Raw genomic sequence first — 19,975 nt, 5'->3', positions numbered from 1 at the left:
CTCCAGCCTTTTCTTCTCCTGCCTCCTTGGCTGACTGAAGTTGCACCAGCACGGTCTGGAGTGTCTCCTTCACCACCTGGATCTCCCTCTGCAGAGACTGTGCAAGCTTTATTAAGGAATAATCTATAGGTGATTGGCAGTCCCTTTTCTCTTTCCAAGTTATTAAGTACATTCTTGTTCTGCTGTTCACAACAGATGGCCATGGCTATCTAATTGTAGCTTAAACTTCTTCCAAATTGTTTGGATTAAATATTAATACATTTCTCACACTTGCTAGCAAAAGAAAAATGCAGGCAAACTCAAGTTCTCAAGTAGCATTATTTAGCAGTTTAAAAAAGGGAGGGGATGGGGGATACTGCTTGGATACTGTTCTCATGGGAAGGAAGGAAATAAAAAATACTGTACCATTGAGCAGCAGCAATGTTCCCTGTGAGTTCCCTGATGGATGGAGGGTGGACTTTTGCACCAGAGACACAGACCTGGGTGGATCAGATCCCAGGTGAAGGCAAGAGGGCAGCAGGAGGAGTCTGCCACACAACACCAAGTGACCACAGCTTGTGCGGCGTTAGTGAGCTCAACAACGTGTGTTATGCAAGGTGGGGTGGGACCCAAGGTAAGGAGCAAAATTAGCTTATAGCAGAGAAAGTGTTTCTGCTACACTTACCTCCAGAAGGCTTTCATGTTAGCTGAATTATCATTATAATTACAGTGCAGAACACACAAATATTAAGCTATATGAGATTCCACAGGGAATGCTTTGAACAAGTTGAAAAGCAAAGAGGGCAGTAACAAGGTTGTACTTTTGTGCATTAAAAGGAAGAAGGCCACCTGAAAAGTATCCAATAATTAGAATAGAATGCCTCATTTGGTTAAGAAAGAGTTTTCCACATTTTATTTTCCTCTGTCTAGTTCAGGGTTTCTGCAATGAATTCAGGAAGAAACTGATGGCTAATGATTCAGCCTCTGAAAGAGACCTTCCATTTCCCTCTTTCTGCAGCTGCCCAATAACAAGAGGGAGGGTGTCAGGTGGTGACAAGGGGTGCAGCAGGGAGCAGACTGGCAGATGAAGGTAGGGCATTCACAGAGATAGTAGCAGCTGCTGACGTGCACAAGCCTGTTAAGTGGCTGGGCTTCCTTGGCAGTACAGCTTTTTGTGCTATGACTGGCCCCTCATGGGAACAAGTTTGTACTATCAATATATTGGCCTTTCTGCTGATAATCTTAAATCAACACTATCCATTCTTGGAAGAAGTGCAAGGATGGGGTGTAGCTCAGTGAGACAACCAATTTTATCCTCTCTTCTATAGCTTACACTATGTGAAGAAGAAAGCAAGCAGAGGCAAGTCAGAGCCTCTGAAATGCTAAACCAATGACCAAGTCTGTGCACAAGCCCTAGGGCCCATCCCATCCCCACTGAGGCCTCCTGGACAGGTATGGTAAAGGACAAAGACCCCAAAAGACAGGAGTTGGTTCATTTCTAAAAGTATGTCATCAAATTATGCCAGAACCTCACTTCAAGGAAAGTGAAACAGGATGACATTGAAACAACTCAGTTTCAAAAGTACAACACACAGAAAGGATAACACACAAGGACAGGCTTTGTCCTTTGCAGAACTCATACACTAGGAAATGTTGTTTTACTTAACCCCAATGTCAACACAATGTCAAGAAAAAAAGCCTCAGGTTATGTGACTGTAAAAAATAAACTGCTACTTTTGAAAAATTGTGACTGGACCATGGTAAAGCTATACAAACCACAGCTCTTTCAGGCAGCCATTATTATGCCTTTGAAAAGTCTTGGCTGCTTTTGATTCTGTTATCAATTCCTCAAAACATCATCTTTGTGTATTTAGATGCATTTACTACGATGTTCTGCCCTTAATATCTTCATGCTTACTTCTAATTTCTGGACAGCTCTGTTAATCTAAAGGGCTTCTGTCTCTAATTACGAGTAGTAGCAGCACACACAAAGCTTCTCCTATCCCAGGATCACAATGTAATGTACAAGGACAAATTAATTATGCTTTGCATCTTCTCTGAAGTAAGAAATATTATTATCCTCTTCTAAGTCCTGGATTCTCCACCCCTCTGCAACTTAATCATGAGGCTCTGCTGAAAACCTAAGTAGTAAACATAAATTCTGCAGTCCATGAACACCATGAAACTTCTGAAGTTTTATTCATCCTGATGCATAGTCTCTGACTACATACTGTTACTTGTAATATTCCAAGCAATTACAAAATTCTTTTCAGGTAGAGAGAAAAAGCAAAACTGAAATGTTTCAGTGACAGTGGATGAGAAATCTTATAGGATGGAAGAAAATGAGGAAGACAGGAAACAAACTGTTAACCAACAGAAAGACGGAGCAACAAAAAAGATGACTGCATAGTCTAACATCAGCAAGTTCCAATAACCTCATAATTAACACCACAAGCATATGTAGACAAGTAACTGTCAAACGAGCCTTTATGGCTAAGAAAAATATATGGTATATGGCTGAGCATGGCATCTCTATCCATGCACAGAGGTTATATCTGGATAAACAGCTTCACCCATTTTAAAAATGCAAATAAACAGTTCTGCATGGGTCCACATGAAAATGTGTCCTTCATGCTTAAACTCTCTATCTAGTGCTGCCAATATGGAGCCAGTATCCAAGGCAGTAGTGAAAACAAGCTCCAACTGGGAATATTTTCTGGTCCTGCTGTCTTCCTCTGAAAACTGAGAAAATCTCCCCAATGTCAAATAAGCTGTAAATTAGGGTACTTGGGAACAGCTTCACACAAATGCAACCCATATTCAACAATGCTGCAGCTCTAACATTGTCTTGCTTGAAGCTTTTCACCTGACTTTTTCTCTTTGAAAAACATGAGCATCAGGACAGAAGCCATGATTTGCAAGCAGATAAAAAGCAGGTCTAGTTACTGTAGAGACTTAATTTTTGGAAAAAATGGGGTCATTTTGCTCAAATACAGCTTCTGATCTCTCAGCATGGATGTTTAGGGAAAAGACAAAAAAAGTAGATATTATCAATCAGTTGCCTACCTATAAGAAAGGTTAGAAAACAGGAGTACATATTGTAAGATAAAAGGACATTGGAAGGGCAATGAAGGACTACTATTACTCTGAGATAAGAGCCAATGGGATATTGGAAAGTAACTGCATTTTTTGGACATCTGAAGAAGAAATTAGTTCTTGATAACAGAAATAATCAGAAAGAAGTGTCTGGTTTTGGTTGTTTGGTGTGGTTTTTTGTTTTGTTTTGTTTTTAACCTGGTTAACTAACTATTCTGCTTGTTTCCAAAAGCTAAACTCCACAGAGCTCGCAGACAAGCTCAGCTCGATGTCCCACCACCAAACTGCAAGTGTCACTCCTAATCCCAGGCACCAGCACCCATGGAGGGGCTAAGCCAGCTGGAAAGCAGCTCTGCAGAAAAGGACCTTGAGGTCATGGTGGGCAATAAACTGAATATACACGAGCACTGCATCTTGAGGCTAAGGTGCCCAACAGCCTCCCAGGCTGGATTAACAAAAACACTGCCAGCAGGTGGATGGAGACGATCCTTCCACCCTAATCAGCACTGGTGAGGTACCATCTGGATGTTGTGGGCTCCACAGTAAAAGAGAAGGACTTACTGGAATGACTCCAGCACAGGACCGGTTTAATGGACTTCAGTATCCATCACACAAGGAGATGCTGAGAGACCTGGCACTCTTCAACCTGAAGAAAAGAAGGCTCACAGGATACTACCACTGTGTATAAATAGCTGAAAGGCAGGAATGCAGAAGAGGGAGCCAGACTCTTCTGACTTTTTTTGTCCACTGACAGAACAAGGAGTAACAGGGAGAAATTCCAAAATAGGAAATTGAATCTGAATACATGAAAACATTTTTTATAGTTTGAGGGTGGTCAAACACTGGACTATGTTGCACAAAAAGGTTGTGGAGACTCCATCCTTGGGGATATTCAAAACTTGACTGGACAACATCCTGGACAACCTCCTCTAGGTGACCCTGCTTGAGCAGGGAGTCGGACCAGATGATCTCGAAAAGGTCACTTCCAACTAAACCATTCTGTGATTGTGTGTGCTACATGCCAAAGGACCAGTGAAGAGCCAAGACAATTCAGTAGGTATTTTGAATGACCTGGGTTTTGGCCTTTTTGAAGAGCACTCTTTGGAGCAAGGGAAAGACACTAAGCAAGTCCCTGCTATTTCTGTATGAAGCCTGTGTGGTGCCACAGCAAGAGAGCAAAATGGCCTTTGGAAATCCATCACTCCTTACAAAATACAGAGGTATTTGCAGTAGTGCAACCAATTAGAATTTTCCCATTTACCCCCTTGATTACTGTCTCCCTCCTTCACATCCGTGAATATTTCTATAAACTAACATAATACCCCTCCCATACAAAACCCAAAATACTCCCCCAAAAACTACTAAAAAAAACCTGCAACAGAATGACTGCTACATATTGAAAAATTGAATACTTCAGTGGTCTGAATATCACTTGTTCCAGCAGAAAATGGAAGGCAAAGAAGCTGCAGCACCTGGATGGAAATACACTGACCTATCTCCATCACAGCATAAAACTATACAAAGTGGAACCATGTTCTCTGTGTGACATGCAGTAGGAAGGGCTCACCCTCCTGTCATCTAAAATAAAATCAAAGAGGGTGCCATTGCCACCTCTGAACTTGGAGGATCCCAAAATCTTCTAAAGGTTCACCCAGAGTGAGATTCCTCCCTGAGCTACAGCCAGGGCTAAATTTTACGTGATTCTGTTGAAAACCTACTCTGGTGTAAAGCAAGACTTGTATGGGAGCCTGCAGCAGGATAAAGGTGAAGGGTTAGCAACATGATCTGCAATGTTTAATAATTGTTTAGGCATAAAATTCTGCTTTTGAAATAACTGATTAAAATGCCCATTTTAGGGCAAGAAAAGAAGATTGTTTTTATCATAATACTCCAGCCAGGTTTTCTTCCAACAAAGCATTTCCACCAAGAGGAACTATTACATGCATTCAAATTGTCTTTCAAAATGTAACTACTAATTAAGAACAAAAATGACTGTGAAATTGCAATATAGGCTCCATTTAATTTTAGTGGGAATTCCAGGCCTTTACTATCAGGAAAGTAACACCTCTCATCAGCTCTGCAGACACCAGAACGAGTCACTTCTCATCCTTTGGTTTTTCCAATTAATGATGTGGACTGTTTTCATACACTCATTAATGATCAACCATAATTGAGTATCTTGTAGGTTTATTTGTTTATACTCCATAGAATTTAGCAAATATCTCATAGTGCTACAGAGAACTCTTAACATCCAGTCTCATGCCCCTATTGTTTGATGCTTTTTATATAGAAGTGCAGTTTAATGGTTTTTGTGAAAGATTTCTACAATAAATTAGAATTGCAAGTGGGTCTGTGCCTATATTCAGGGCCAAGAAGTATCACTGGATTTCTCCTTTGTTCAGGTCGTGCTGGCACTTACGACGAGCAGCATGGTTGATTTAAGTGTGCTATGCCATCAAAACATAGAATGAAAAACAATGACATCTGGGTTTTTTCTTCTAATACAAACTTAATTATTAATCAAAGCTATGACACACACTAAACATTGGCAAATGGCTCGAGAGCATCAGGAATTTATTTTTCTCAGTGGTGTCTTTAGAAGTCTTTTAATAATCAGACCACAGGACTAATTTACATCTGTGCAGCCCCCAGTTAGATTTTTGACCTAATACATTTTGTAACATTTATGAATAAGGCAGTTTTTTGGGGAAGAAGATGAGAAGGATGAAAGTAAGCAGTGAATGGACTGGGAAAAATTTATCCTGTTTTCATTACTATTTCAGGTTTTTGAGCTCCTGCTCTCAGAGTTCTACAGATTTTTAACAAAGACTGCATGATTGTCCAGTACCTGTGATAGGAAATTGTTTTATCTAAAATCAAATAAATTATCATGCAAACAACAGATCCATCTATTAAATAAATTCTTCAACTGAGGCTAATTGTTGTCTCCTATCTTAGTGCTAGTTCCTGCAATACAGGCAAGTTACCAATGAGTGAAAGCTAATTTTATAGGCACTGAGCAGTCTTTATTTAAAAAAAAAAAAACAATCTACAGGTCTGTAGCACTGTGGTAGCTATTTTTCTCATTCCTTTTTGAAGTACAGCACAGTGATTACACGTACCAGATGGTAACATTTTATGCACATTGATCTGGACTACCTCTGAAATAGCAACTGAATGTTAATGAGGGGTAGCTGAATTGCTGAACTGCTTCTTTGTATGTCCCTATGTTTTAAACATGGTTTCTTATTTTGTGACTGATGGTCTTGCTAGGACCAGGATATCACACAGTGTGCATTTCTGTATTTAGGTAACATGAGCTGAAGTTCACTGATAGAGGAAGTCTGATCTCTATCAGAAAACTGTGGCTTTAAATGAGACTAATCTACAACTCTTCTGAAATTTCCAAGTATTAGTTTTATTTTTTTAACTAACTCTTGCAGTTTCAACAGCTATGAAGAAATAGGCATGCTCCACAGAACATACAAACACTACTATTTCACATACTTGTAGTGTATTATCTTCTGGAACCAAAAATGCAGTTTTCTGGCTTATTTTACCTTACCTAATAAACTATAACTATGATCAGACCTGACTGATCTGTTTGAATATTAACTTAAGTCCCCTGCAAAGAACCTGTAACTCCAACCCTCAGTGTTCTTCTATAAGGGCCACTGAGAAAAGCTCATTTGAGAGTAAATATACGCGAGGGAGAAAGGAGTTGGATGCTCTGCGCACACACACCCCCAAGACACATCCATACAGCTCTGAAAAGAATGCACTGGGGAAACAACTGCAACCAAGCATGAACACTGCAAATATAATGAAAAGAATGTTGAATAATCTTTCTGTATATTGTGTGTATATTGAAATGCTTAGAAAAGAAAGATTTGAAGTAGTGACCAATTACTGACTGGATTTCTCTCCTCTGATGCAAATCCCCTTCCCTCAGCACCATTCTCCCCTCCCTCTGTCCCTCACCTTTCATTCTTCTGTTACCTTTAAATAAACCAAGTTTCTAGAATAGGAAACTTGCAATGATTTGCAATAGATGCCAAATTACTTAGAACACAGTGGTATTTCCATACACTATTTATCCTTCTTTCTCTAAACTATCCCCTGCAGGGCTGTCCACCTTGGCTTAACAGGAACTGAATCCTTTCTAGCACCATCATTACCTCAACTCACCTTCAGATATCTCCAAGGGCTCCTCTGCTGATCTCTGTCCCTTGAACATACTTGCCTTTCTTCATGATCCTCTCGACTGCCACCTCTTCTCTACTAAAACCTAAGCAGCTCAGTACTCTCATCTTCATCAGCTTCACTGGTTCTTACTTTCTTTACCCTTTCTTACAAGAACAAAATCTATTTTATGAAAAGTTCTTCCTATGAAAGTTACAAATGAAACAAAACTTTGTGCTCTTAAATTTTGAAAAATGGCCAAGGAATGCCTCATAAAGGTTAAGCAATCTTCAGAAAAACTGACAGATTAAGAACAGAAAGAGATAAGGGTGCATAAGACAGTATCTCGTCTGGTTACTTGCATTGGAGTGTTAGAGGCAGATTAAAATGTGTAGGATGCCACATGATGCATCTGTTGCCCATTTTCTTTAAAAAGAAAAGACCCCAAACTACAGGTGACAATATGCACAGTCTGAATCAATAATGTAGCACTTAATTCAGCTAAATCATGTTGGGAAATGCAGGTGCATGGACACCTGTATCCATGCAGCTATTGGTGTGCTATGTATTTAATTATATGAGCATTACAAACAAAAGGATTTTAACAGTAAAATAAGGGCTTTTCAGTGCCCAGTCTTAATTTACAAAGAACTAACTTCTGTTTAAAGCAATTAAAGCTGGATCAGACCACAGTGAAAATGCACTATAGGAAAACTTACTACACAAAAATGCCCATTTCAGCAAGACAATCAATACTCCCATTCTTAATGTATCTAATCTACACTAAGAACTAGCATTCCATGTGAATCTGAAAGGCAAGTATTTCATGTGCATACTTACACAGATTGATATGTATCTATAGTTATAGCGAAAAGGATATGAATAACTCCTTCATCAACTCTGCAGGCGGAACTTTGCAATTGATCTTCCAGATGCACCAATTTCTCACTTATTGCTTCACATTTTTCTCCCAACTCTGCAGAAAATATGAAGAACTCCTACAGAAAGTTGAAAAAGAAAAGAAAGCACGTTTGCTGCTGACTGCACTTTTCTACATCAAATTTGCATCAAATTAAAGGGAAAATAAAATATTAGTAAGGGGATATGATACTTTGCAGTGCAAAGACATTGCCTAAAAGCAAATTCCCATTAGAGAGACAAAAAGCTGTTTCTGTATAATAAATTGGTGATTAATATGAAATGGAATGAGTTTGTGGTCTCAGTCTTCTTCCCAGCAGAAAAAAGTCATGATCTCACTTTCAGCAGATGATTAAAGGGGTGTGAAGACTGAACTGCTCTCCTTCTTCCCTGTTGTCTCAACACAGCAGGGGAGGGAAATCTCAAGCTAACCAACCCATTAAGGTACCCAAATTTCAAGTTGGTCATATAAATATGATTTACACTTTTAGGTCATGTAAATATTTCAAGCAGCATCATTTTGGTAACTCTTATACACATAAAATATATTTTTGAAGAAAAATATGTCTAGAGTACTTGGGGACTTTGCTCAAGCAATCAAAGAAAATGCATCATTTTGACATTACAAGATGAAATTATACTTTTTTTACTAAGTTATCATTAAACAAGACTAAATTTTCAAAAATAATGCTTCTCTATTTAGAACTTACACAGGCAAATACTTTTCTATTTTAAACTGAGTATTTTAAACCAGCTTCAAAGTCCTTCTCATAAGTTTTTTCAGATACACTCCACAAGGGTAATTGCTATATTTTATATTTTGCATTGAGTAGTACTTTGAGAATTGACCCAAATAAGCAGCAAATATGAGAAGAGGAAAAGAAAAAAATCAATTTGTGCAGCTCTGGGACAAGCCTTTCCTCTCCCTCCCACGGCACCATACTGATGTCTACAGTAATGACAGGAGTTATTTGTAAGAAATTATTATGGTGCCAAGATGAACTTCTGCTGGAACCATGTTAAAAAAAAGAAATAGTAATTCATCAGCTGGAATCCAGAAAACTGGATCGTCTCTAGACCTAGTCTGTGCACTCATCAATAAAGCCAGCTTCTAATGTGGCCATATACTACGTGCAGAAAGTTTTTCTCCTCAAAGGAGAAAAATACTTGGGGGTGTTTGCACTTATCTGTTGCTGTAACACCAGACATCAGTGGTTGTTCAAGAGAAATCAAACCTTCAATCAAAGGCCTTTCAGAGAAATCATGTTAACACTTGTTGGAATGCTGCCCATTGTGAAACAATCTGAGTTTTGGTGAACACATTTACCAGATCTGCATTGTGTGCTATCCTTTCACTTTGCATCACACAGTGCATACGTGGAGTTGAATGCCAGAAGAGCTCTGTGTGCTGGCACATCCTCTGTTATGGAACAGAGCTTTACCTTTCTGCTTTCCTTGGGCCCTTCCCAGACATGGCTATCCATCAGATCCCACTAGGACCAGCTGCAGCTCAGCCCCTGGATGGGTGGGTTGGTTAAGAGGTTATGTTGCAAACCCCTGCAGCTTAGACACAGAGGAGCACAACGTCCAAGTCCCGGGCTCTGCGCACAGAACCAGAGCTGCCACTTCCAGGCATTACCAAACCTGAGAATCGACAGCAGCACTCCACAGAATGCATGGCTGTGAAAAAGACCCACTGTTTTTAAAGCGAGAACATGGGAGGAGAAAGCAAACATTCTCCTTGCAGAAACTAGGAATGTCTTTTTCTCAAGATCAGGGACAGAAGATGAAGAAAAGTCTTCCATCCAGCTACTAAATTATTATTCAGCATACCAGCAGGACTCCATATGCTGTTATGGGTGGGATAACCCAGGCTATTTGTATCAATAGAAAGCTCTTAGGGAATCATTCTGTGACACACATGCAATAACAGATGACAGTCATCCAAAAGAACTTAGGCTAAACAAGTCAGTAAACTGAAAAAAAACCCCAAGTACTCTGAAAGCACATCTAAAATTATGACCATGTAGAGGAAGCTCCACCTTTGAACACTGATTTTTCTCTAACAGTTAATTACACATAAGAAAATCAGTCTTCCCATAACCCTCATTTCAAACAGAAGAACAACAAGCAAAGAACGCTCAGCGCTGCACAATCAGTGGACAGTTAATTTAGGAAGAATAGCTTTTAATTCCTGCACAAACTCTTAAGTAGCACTCTGACAAACAAAAGCTGCAAGTGAAGTATTCAAACCAGATGCTTTCTACAGACTGTGTACTTCAACAAAATGAATTAGTCCTGTACAGATCTTACAGACACATAAAAAGCACATTCTTGCTCTTATAACATCAAGATACTGAATATTTTTAGTCTGATCCAGGTACTGCCTTTATCAAAAATTATTACTTCATGAGATTTTGGATCACATTCATGCTTGCCAAGCAGGATGACACTTCTAACTCTGATTTGAAATCACCAGTTACTACAGACAGACAAATTTTTAGAAGTATGTGTTACAGTACACTCCTGAATACCTGTGCCATTAAGTATATTTAAATATAAACAAATGTTCAAAGGTATGCATTACAGTAAGGTACCCCTTTCTCTTTTACGGTACCATTATGGCAGGAACATTTATGCAGGTAATTGGTCACACAATTAGCTCTATCATTAGTTGCTGTATGAGAAGATCCATTTTCTCCACTTTAAAACTGCCCCCACATTTCCTACCTCATACATGCAAATTCAATGAATTCACTGAGCAGCTATAAAAAGTACACTGGCTGGATTTGCCTAGCTCTGCTGTGAAAATCCACAGTGGAAGACTTTTCCCTATTCACAGTGTCAGTGAATGTACAGGACAAAATGGGCCTTTTAGACTTAACCCCTCACTGAACTTCAGGTGAGTCAAAAGATGCTGGAGGCAGCATTTAGATACCTGGGTGATAAAACAAGCTCCGTGTTGCGAGCATGGCCTCACTCTAACGTGCACAGATCCTTAAAACCCAGAATAAAATTTCACTACAGCCTGAAATCCATAGTGAATGAAGCTGGATGATTACACTTACTGGTGCACTGCTACATAATCTGATGTCATGTTTGACATTTTATTTTCCCTTTTAAAATAAAATTTTACAGCCAAGTAAAGAAAGGTTCCAGGAAAGACAGAAGGAAGGAACCCAGCAAACAAGCCCCCAAGACTGTAGGGTTTCAGGTGAATGCTTGTTCTGCAGCAAAGGCATCTCACTGTGGGAGTACAGTGCTTTGCATCAGTACTAATCTGTATTTTGGAGTACTAAGCCTTGGGGAGTAGCTTCCACCCCACTGCAGTTCCAGTAAAGGCCTTTATTGATGTATTGGTCTTGCACTAAACATGCTCAGAAATAAGAGACTAAAATTTTTAACCCACTGGCTTTAATTCCCTTGTCAACTGTATACTTAGATTCTCAGTTAAAGTAATATGTCCGTTCTACCGCATATGAAAAAGTGCAGAGTATTCTTCCTGAATGATCACTTTTTGGTACATAATGAATCATCAAAAAATGATTTTACTTTGGAAATTAAGACAAAGGAACAATAAATACTACAAAAATGTAACCAGTTGTAACAACAACATAGGAAGACAGGGAAATCTAAAAGAGTAAAAGTCAGATCAAACTTGCTTAGGTATTGAAACCAATTTAATCATAACTAAATGGCTACGGTTGCACTGCAGAGTAACGAAAATAACTCTGTAAGATCAGGGTTATATTTAATTAGTTTTTAACTCCTAGTAATGCAGCTTATTTTCTCTTTATTGCAGCCATAATAGTGTATGGATAAACTATTTCTTGCACCTACATAACCCAGCTGCCTTTGTAGTTGAAATGAGAAGCTCCTCCAATACCTTAGACAAGCATCAACTCTCAGGAACTTACTTGTAGGTGTCATGTGAAAAACGCAGGAGAACCATCATATAAATTATGATTATCCAGAACTTATATGATTAAATAAATAAATATGAAAATGGAAATGGAAGAAACATACAGTGCTCTCAAAAATACATAAGAATAATTCCAAATATTCAATCAATTCCACAGCTTCTGCCTCCAAACTCTTCTTTAAAAAATGTTTGATAGCCCAGAGAAGTAGATAGAAAAGATTTCTATTAGGGCCTTTCATGCCTGGTAACATCACTGGTAGCATTTTTATTTCACATTTGTCTATGTAGGCAGGAAAACCCCTGTCAGTGATACACAAACTATTCAGAACAGCTCCTGGTTGGAAACTGGCACTTTACACTGATCAACAATATCTCTGAGAGGAAAGTGGACTCTGCCTCAAGCTCAACTTATTAATAAAATACAACTCATCCAAGCTTGTAGGTTATGTCAATGCTACAAGATGCTGTAGGTCTTAAGACTTTGCTTATTTTTGCTCTAATGGCATTTTTAGGAAGCAGCTGGGAGAGATTGCAGGAGTCAGGAGAGAGCTGAAATGCAATATTGCTTTATGGATTTTTCTGTGAACAGGGAATGTAGCTGGCTGATATTTTTTTTCCCCTCTAAACCCTTAAGGAGGTGAAAACAGCACAAATATGGGTATGATTTACTCTTAAGGTGCAATTCTTCTGCCTTCTCAGAAAAAGTAGAAATTCTCATTCTTTCCCAAAGATGTAAAAGTCCAATGCAAGAAATGGTAAGAACAGACAAGGTTCCAGATGATCCACTGCTGTAACATCAGCATATTGCATCAAGAGCAAAGGGAATGGTTTTCACTTTAGTCTTATGCATTTTGTTTTACCTTTTTACCAGTAATTATAGTCACTTATGAGCAACAGCTCCTTGACAGCATTACTTGACGAAAATGTTTGATCAGCTTTGCCAGTGCAAACACCTTCTGTGCTCTTCAATCTAGTTCAACAATTTTATACAGAAGAATTGGTATTGTAGTAGCTAGATTATTTTAATTCTGTTAGGGATTAGAGTCTATATTAGAGTCTTTGGTGGTTGTGCTGAGAAGGAGGATTCCCAGCTATATCCTTAAAATTCATTCTTCCTACAGAGGAACTTTTGTAAAAGGGCATTGCCTTACTTCCAAGCAGCAATATCATAATCCCAATAAAATAGAAGCTTTAGGAGACCTTCTGCAGAGTCAAAGCCAGATTTCTTTCACTGCACTAAACATTCTCTCCCCCATAATAGTTAAAATAACTCAAAATAACATAAATAACAACTACAAAAAGTTGCCCGTACAGGCAGATACTTCATGTTATGGTACAAGCTTTAGAACAGTGATCTACATTTGGCAGAAGTGCTGCATGTTTACCCTCGATCTTTGCAGAAGTTAATGGCAATTGTCAGCACTAGAAACTCCAGAATGTTAGGCCAGGACATATCTTAAATAATTACTAGAAACAAAATGCAACCATCCGTGTTTGTCCTGCTTGAGCAGATGCTTCACTCACAGGCAGGCTAAGCACACATGCCCTCAGATAAATGAGCTGCATGGCCATGAGGTGCCCAAGGTGCAGGGCAGGAACAAACAACAATTTATTCCTGCTCTGCATCCCAGATTTCCTGCCCCATATGCATTGTCCCAGGCAGCTGTTGTAGATGAGGAAGGCCACTGAGAACAATGCATGTTACTCAACACCATTATGGCAAGGCTGCCCAGGAAGCAGCCAGGGACCACCAGAGCCTGCTCTGTAACTTGCAGTGTGACCAAGCCTGCTGGGACTGTCCTCAGCTGGTGTCTGCACACAGGGCTCCTAGCAGCTGACACAAGATCTGGTGGTTCTGGTTGCAGGGCACAGGCTGCTCCAGGGCTAAACCACCCTTGCACTGAGCAGGTTTTCCTCCTGCTCCAAATCAAGATGGTTGCATTTCATTTTACCCTTACATAGCACACAACAATAACTAACAGTTCTCCTATTTATTTATTCATTCTCCTTCAACTACATGTTTTATGTGGTTGAAGACTTTGACTTTCAACCAGACTAGGATTTCTAAACATTTTATTTCTATTCCTTTCCTTCTTTTCCTCACTGTGTTCCTGTCTTCTACAGAGGGAGGTGTCCAGACCAGAGCCATAGTCCTCTGGAGGCTCTGGCTTTCTCAGCTAAGCACAGTAATTATTTCTGTCTTACAACTGACATTCCCAGTAATGAGCTGCAAATGGCATTTGCCCTTTCTTCCAACACAATGAAGGTAATGAATCCCACTATATTTGTAGTCCACTATAAACCTAGATTCTTCTTCTGCAGTATTGTCAACTTAGCTGCTATTTACCATCTGTATACATAAATCCGACTCTTTTTCTGCCTCAAATGTAATTTGCACCTGTCTTTCAACATATCCCTTCTTATTGATTTCAGACTATTCTTTCAATCTATCAAGACCATTTGGAACTCTAATCCTAATTGAAATTATGTTGACTGGCACATAAACTCCTGGCCTACCTCCTTTTTAAAGGCAAACACAAAGTCTGCCTTTTACTGATCCCTTGGGACTTCCAGCTTCCTCTAGGAGTTTTCAAAGGAGCTTGTTAATGGTTTGGAGATTGTTTTTCTTGGCTCCTATGTGCTCAGAAGAAATTTCATCAGTCTAGCCTGACTTGAGTACATCTCATTTGCCTTTGGATCTTTTACTGCATTTGTCTCTTGTTACCTTGTAGTGAATACTAGGAGCATTACATAACTGGACATAGCTTATAATCTTTAGAAAGACCAAAAGCACAGAGAGTAAGGAGGAAAAACATTTATTTTCTCATTCACCTTTGGTATTAGAAAACACACATGGTTTCTTTCACCTTTCCCTTACATCCATCTTATCCCTGAACTCCCTTGCCATTTCACATGTCTTTTGCTTAATGCAGCTTAGTGTGCTCGGGGGTCTTGCTGCTTCACACTTATGCTGTGCAGTACCATTTTAAGCTCATTCTTAGAAACACTTTTGTCCTGTCCTTTTCAAAACTTCTGAGCCACTGAAAAACTGCTGACATAGGTATGTAGTCTGTGACTGTGTTTGCACTTCTCTGCACCAAAAGAAGATGGTGCTGTACTATAAACCTGATGTTATCTGGATAGTACCAAAGAACATCTGCTGATTCCTTCTCCTAGAGAGTTTGTCCCACAGAAACCCCCCTATTGTCTCCCTGGTTTTGTTTAGATGAGCTTTTCTTTTGTGCAGGTAGCTATCTAACTTTCATCAGAAGAGGGATCAAGGTTGTTTCCCAATTACTTTTCCTCTTATCACCTTCCACTTACAGACTGCTTGTTCCATCAGTGTGGTTATATATATTTAGGAGACTTAAGCACTACAACACACTCCCCCACTTTCTCATATGCAACAATTTAGGCATAAAGCCTTCCAGCCAGCTGTGACCTACCTCTTTCCCACCATCACAGCTTTTCCCACACTCCCTTTGCTAGCACTGATCCCCTTCCCTTCTCCACATGGGAGTGTTAAATGACTCATCAGAATTACAGTCCAATGTTGGCAATTCTTCCCTTCATGTATCTTCCATTACAGCTACAGAGGAGTGTCCCTGGAAAAGCATCTATGCAGGAATAGAGCTTTTCACTGCCTTCCAGCACCCTGCTGTGGCCTGACAGCAGTCTTCCTATTCTCATCCATAGTAGATTGAAGACCTTCCCTAATTGCAGACTTCCTAAAATGAGAGCACACTACTGCACTGGCTCATTTAATTACACTGGGACAATTCCAGCTCCTGCTGTGGGAGGATGAGGCTATTTACTAACTTACCAATAAAAATGCACAGTGGGTCAGGACTTGGAAAAAGAAACCGAAGTACCAAACTGTTTTCCCGTGTCCACACCCTGCTGTGCAAGGAGTCAGCATAGCTGGGTTGCATTTATAGGTGGTTCCTAGCATTGTTCATTCCCATCTCTGCTCCCAAGTCACTAAGATGTAACAGTCTGGAATGACTAACTGGGTGCTCTCCTGCAGGCAGCAGGGAGACTGACCAGTGTGAATTAGGGGACCAGAGCATCAAAGGTACATTTAGGCAAAACCTTGACATTGTACAAGCTGCTGACATTTTCACATAACTTCAAGGAGAGCTCTCTACAAGTCACCATCAATCCAGCCATGGCAGTGTGGTAGAGCCTGGCTTTCTCGCATATTTCCAGTTCTTTTATTTCTATCGTTGCTTTATATTCTCTTTATGCACTTTTGTCCCCCGCCCCCCCTTAAAAATTCAAAAGTCTCTCTGCTTCTGAGGACTGTAAGATATTAAGCTTTTGGTGCACACTTCTATAGTGGCAGCCCTGTATATTGTGAACTCTGGCGCCCTCAGTATTTTGCCCTGATGGCAGTAGGGCTTTTTGCTGCCCTTTATCCCATGGGATTACCTGCCCCTATTTCATGTCATCTATGGACACAAGCAGCTGCACAATTTAACTATAATTCACAGCAAAGTTCACTGATCAGAAAGGCCATTTGCATTTCCTGCAAAGTTCACCTTCATTCTCAAGGCTTCCTGTTTTTATTTATGCTGAACTCACACAAAGCCAAGCAGTCTATCCTAGGTGTGCCCTCATTTCACAGTCTCCTTGAGCACAATCTAAGCTTGGTGTTGCAGCTAGATTATCTTTCCTGGAGCATTCCAGCTGCTTCACAGTCTTTGGATTCATTGGTGGGAATCTAAAGAAATGCCTCATCTGAATAGTTATCCTAAACCTTAATATTTATTTATTTAATATTTGTTTGGCTTGGAACACTTGTCACTTGTACTTGACAGGAGGCATGGATGCTGTTAGGGAAGGTGAACTGTGGGTTACTTGTCCATGTAATTTATTTGCTGGCTGGACACAATGCTTGGATACTAAATTTCCTTAATATGTAAGTTGCAACCCAAGGCATACTGATATAAAAATGGACCAGACTGAACCAGTACTCTTAGAACCAGGGTAACTCTCCTTACACATATATTATCTTAACTCTTAGTGTGTAGGTAGACAGATTTTTGTATTTTTTTGTGAGTGGATTTTTCTCACAGGCCACGCATCTCATGTTACACAATTATCCTAGCTTTCTTAAATGCATGAACTAGGTTCTGGCACATTTTTATTTATGAAAATGGTGTAAAATTACAAACATCCAGTATTTTCATTCAGACGAAATCCCTGTTGGGTATTCTGCTGCAGTATGTTGTCTGCTTTTATACTTCAAAAATAAATTCAAAGGTATTTTTAGTGGCACACAAGAAAACAACCTAAGGATAAAGATTTTGTTCCACTCTTAAGCATCATGACAGTGCTACTGTGGGCCTGACTAAATATTACTGGTTCTCCTTCACCCCAGTGTGTTCATCCTGTAGTTGGTATGTGTTAAAAAAATTAGCACAGGATTTAACTATAAACTCCCTGAAATACTCAGCAATTATGCCATTATTTTCAATGGGAAAAAAAGGAAAAAAGGAATGGGCCCACTCTAGTTGTGATTGTGTTGCTTTCCCAAGTGCTCACACATTCTAGCAATTTTTAAGCAAAGGTAACACTATAAAAACAAGAGTCATTTGTTCTAATTGAGACAAAGAATAGTCTGTACAATATCACCACTTTATACTGCCTAGGAAACACTTACCTCAGATAAATGACCCTCTGCTCCAAATGAAATGTCTTCCATAACCTGTTAGAGATAAATTATTAAGTATATAGTAGATACATGCTATACAAACAGTATGATTTTAATGGAACTTATAAAAACCATATAGCACAATAAAAAGTTATGTAAGCTGAACAATTGCATCAATTTTCTTCACATGCATGAAAGATTTAAACTGCATCTGTAATGGAGCAGTGGCAGCCACCCAATATTTAAAACTATATTTGAATACATTTTATTAAAGCCTGCTTTGGCTTCCCACTTAAAACCCACAAGGAATACTGCCTCTAAAACTGAAGGACTAACTATAGATTGAAACAAACTTTTCTATCAAGCTCTTGCAGATCTGTACACCATTCAAGAGTCTACAGACTTTTTTTTTGTACGAACCCTGTAAATTGTTTAGGGCAGGAGAAATGAGAGACCCCATCAATATTTCCTATTGGTAACAAATACTAACTATGGTCAGTTCCTCCTTCAAAACTTCCTTCATTTGTTAAGTCTATAAGAAATTAGCCAATGTTTCATTGACTGGCTGAGGAGCAAAGAAATTTGATGTTCCCAATGTTTGATGTCATTGTGAAATCATTAATACTTATCACACGTAAGAGTGTTATTGACAATAAACTGAGATAGGGATATTGCTTTGGTATGCACACACACACACACATAATAAAAGTCCAAAATCATTAATTTGCCATAAAATCACAATTGTTATTGGATACTATTTTCAGCAATCAATCTGAAAAGTGGTTTAAATTTCTCTTGCCTGTAATATTAATTTTCTGATGGTATTTTGACTGCTAAATTACATGTAAGCATTAAGCTTACTGAGATGCAACCCCTACCTAACGAGTTGGCATTTTTACCAGCAGACACTCCACCCCAGTCTCAGATGCAGCAGAGGGGCACCGTGCTGCAGAGCTCCCCATGTGGCTGCCCAGTGAGGATCTGGCCATTGTGTACAAGCCAGCTGCCTCTTGCCACTGCCATCCTTTCCAGCTTGGATCAATGCAAGAAACACACAAACGCTGACTTTCACTAATGCTTAATGCTGACATTTAAAACTAAGATTAAATTTTAAATTTCCAAATTATTTTCTAAGCTCCACAAATACACCATTTAATTAAAGCTCAGATGAATGCACAGTTTATTTAGCTTTCAAAAGGCTTTGTCCTTTACACATTACACATTTGCCTCCTGGACCACAGGCCATCCCAATGCACAGTAATGAGTTACAGTCTGCTCACAAAGGTTTTCTTGGTGCTTGCCACCACTGAATTCTGAAAAATGTTGTATCATGTTCTGTGATAGCTTCTTTTTAATGGCAGACACCACATTAAATATTTTTTCATGATGGTCCATTTGGTATTACTTAGACCTTGGTACCTTTTTAAAACTTAAACACATGAAGGCTTTCAATTATAGAACATTTTTCCAACACCAGAGTGATCTTCAGCTGACCCCAAAACATCATCCCAGATGGCCAGACTGAAGTACGTAGAGGAGAGGAAAAGACAGCAGGCCTTACCCTCATCCCTGTTCTCTATCTCTTTCATGATGAAAAAGTGAGAAATTATCTACAAACAATTCTGATGGAACAACTACCAAAAATGCTAACTTACAGAAGGTAAAACTACTGAATTTTGGATTTTACCTTGTAACTTTAATCACCTCAATTTTCTTGAAATCTAGTAGGTGTTTCTTTCCTTCATAGTGATTAAGAGGGAGCACTGCACAGCACGCCAGAGAGCAGAAGAAGAAAAAAGGATAGGTCAGGAACTCAAGCCTGCAGGTGCACACACACCCATGTTATGTTCATGAGGTTACTTGCTGTTAGGGAGGTCCCAGCACACACAAATCTCTCCGTTTATTAGTTATCACTGGTGGTTTTGCTGTTTTTAAAAGCTTTTTATAAAAGCTTTTGCTTACACATACATTATCAAGAAGGAAAAAAAATAAAGCAAGATATTATAAGGAGTGGAACAAGCAGGCATTAATGTCTGAAGAGAAATGAAATAGTACTGCATATTTTAGAAATCACCCAGATATGCACCTAACCATGTAGTAATTATCATTGCAATTTCCACCTCACTCAGTTTAAAAGTGTGGCACATTTGTGGGATGAAAAGTGAAACCCCCCTTTAATTCTTCAGAGACTTTGAAGAAAATCAAGCCCAAATAAGCACAAA

The 19,975-nt window shown here is 39.2% G+C and overlaps 1 protein-coding gene across 1 annotated transcript in view; it reads right to left on the bottom strand.

Annotated features, from left to right (window-relative positions):
- Positions 1–19,975, bottom strand: part of DISC1 (DISC1 scaffold protein) — a 191,732-nt gene that overhangs the window by 2,569 nt on the left and 169,188 nt on the right. The window contains 3 exon segments of the mRNA XM_069010268.1: positions 2–100; positions 8,139–8,255; positions 17,763–17,807. Coding sequence (XP_068866369.1) covers positions 2–100; positions 8,139–8,255; positions 17,763–17,807 — 261 coding nt within the window.

Source organism: Aphelocoma coerulescens, chromosome 3 (assembly GCF_041296385.1).
Source record: "Aphelocoma coerulescens isolate FSJ_1873_10779 chromosome 3, UR_Acoe_1.0, whole genome shotgun sequence".
NCBI classification, from domain to species: domain Eukaryota; kingdom Metazoa; phylum Chordata; class Aves; order Passeriformes; family Corvidae; genus Aphelocoma; species Aphelocoma coerulescens.
The sequence above is the reverse complement of the archived record's forward strand: the minus strand, read 5'-3'. Positions and strand labels throughout refer to the sequence as shown.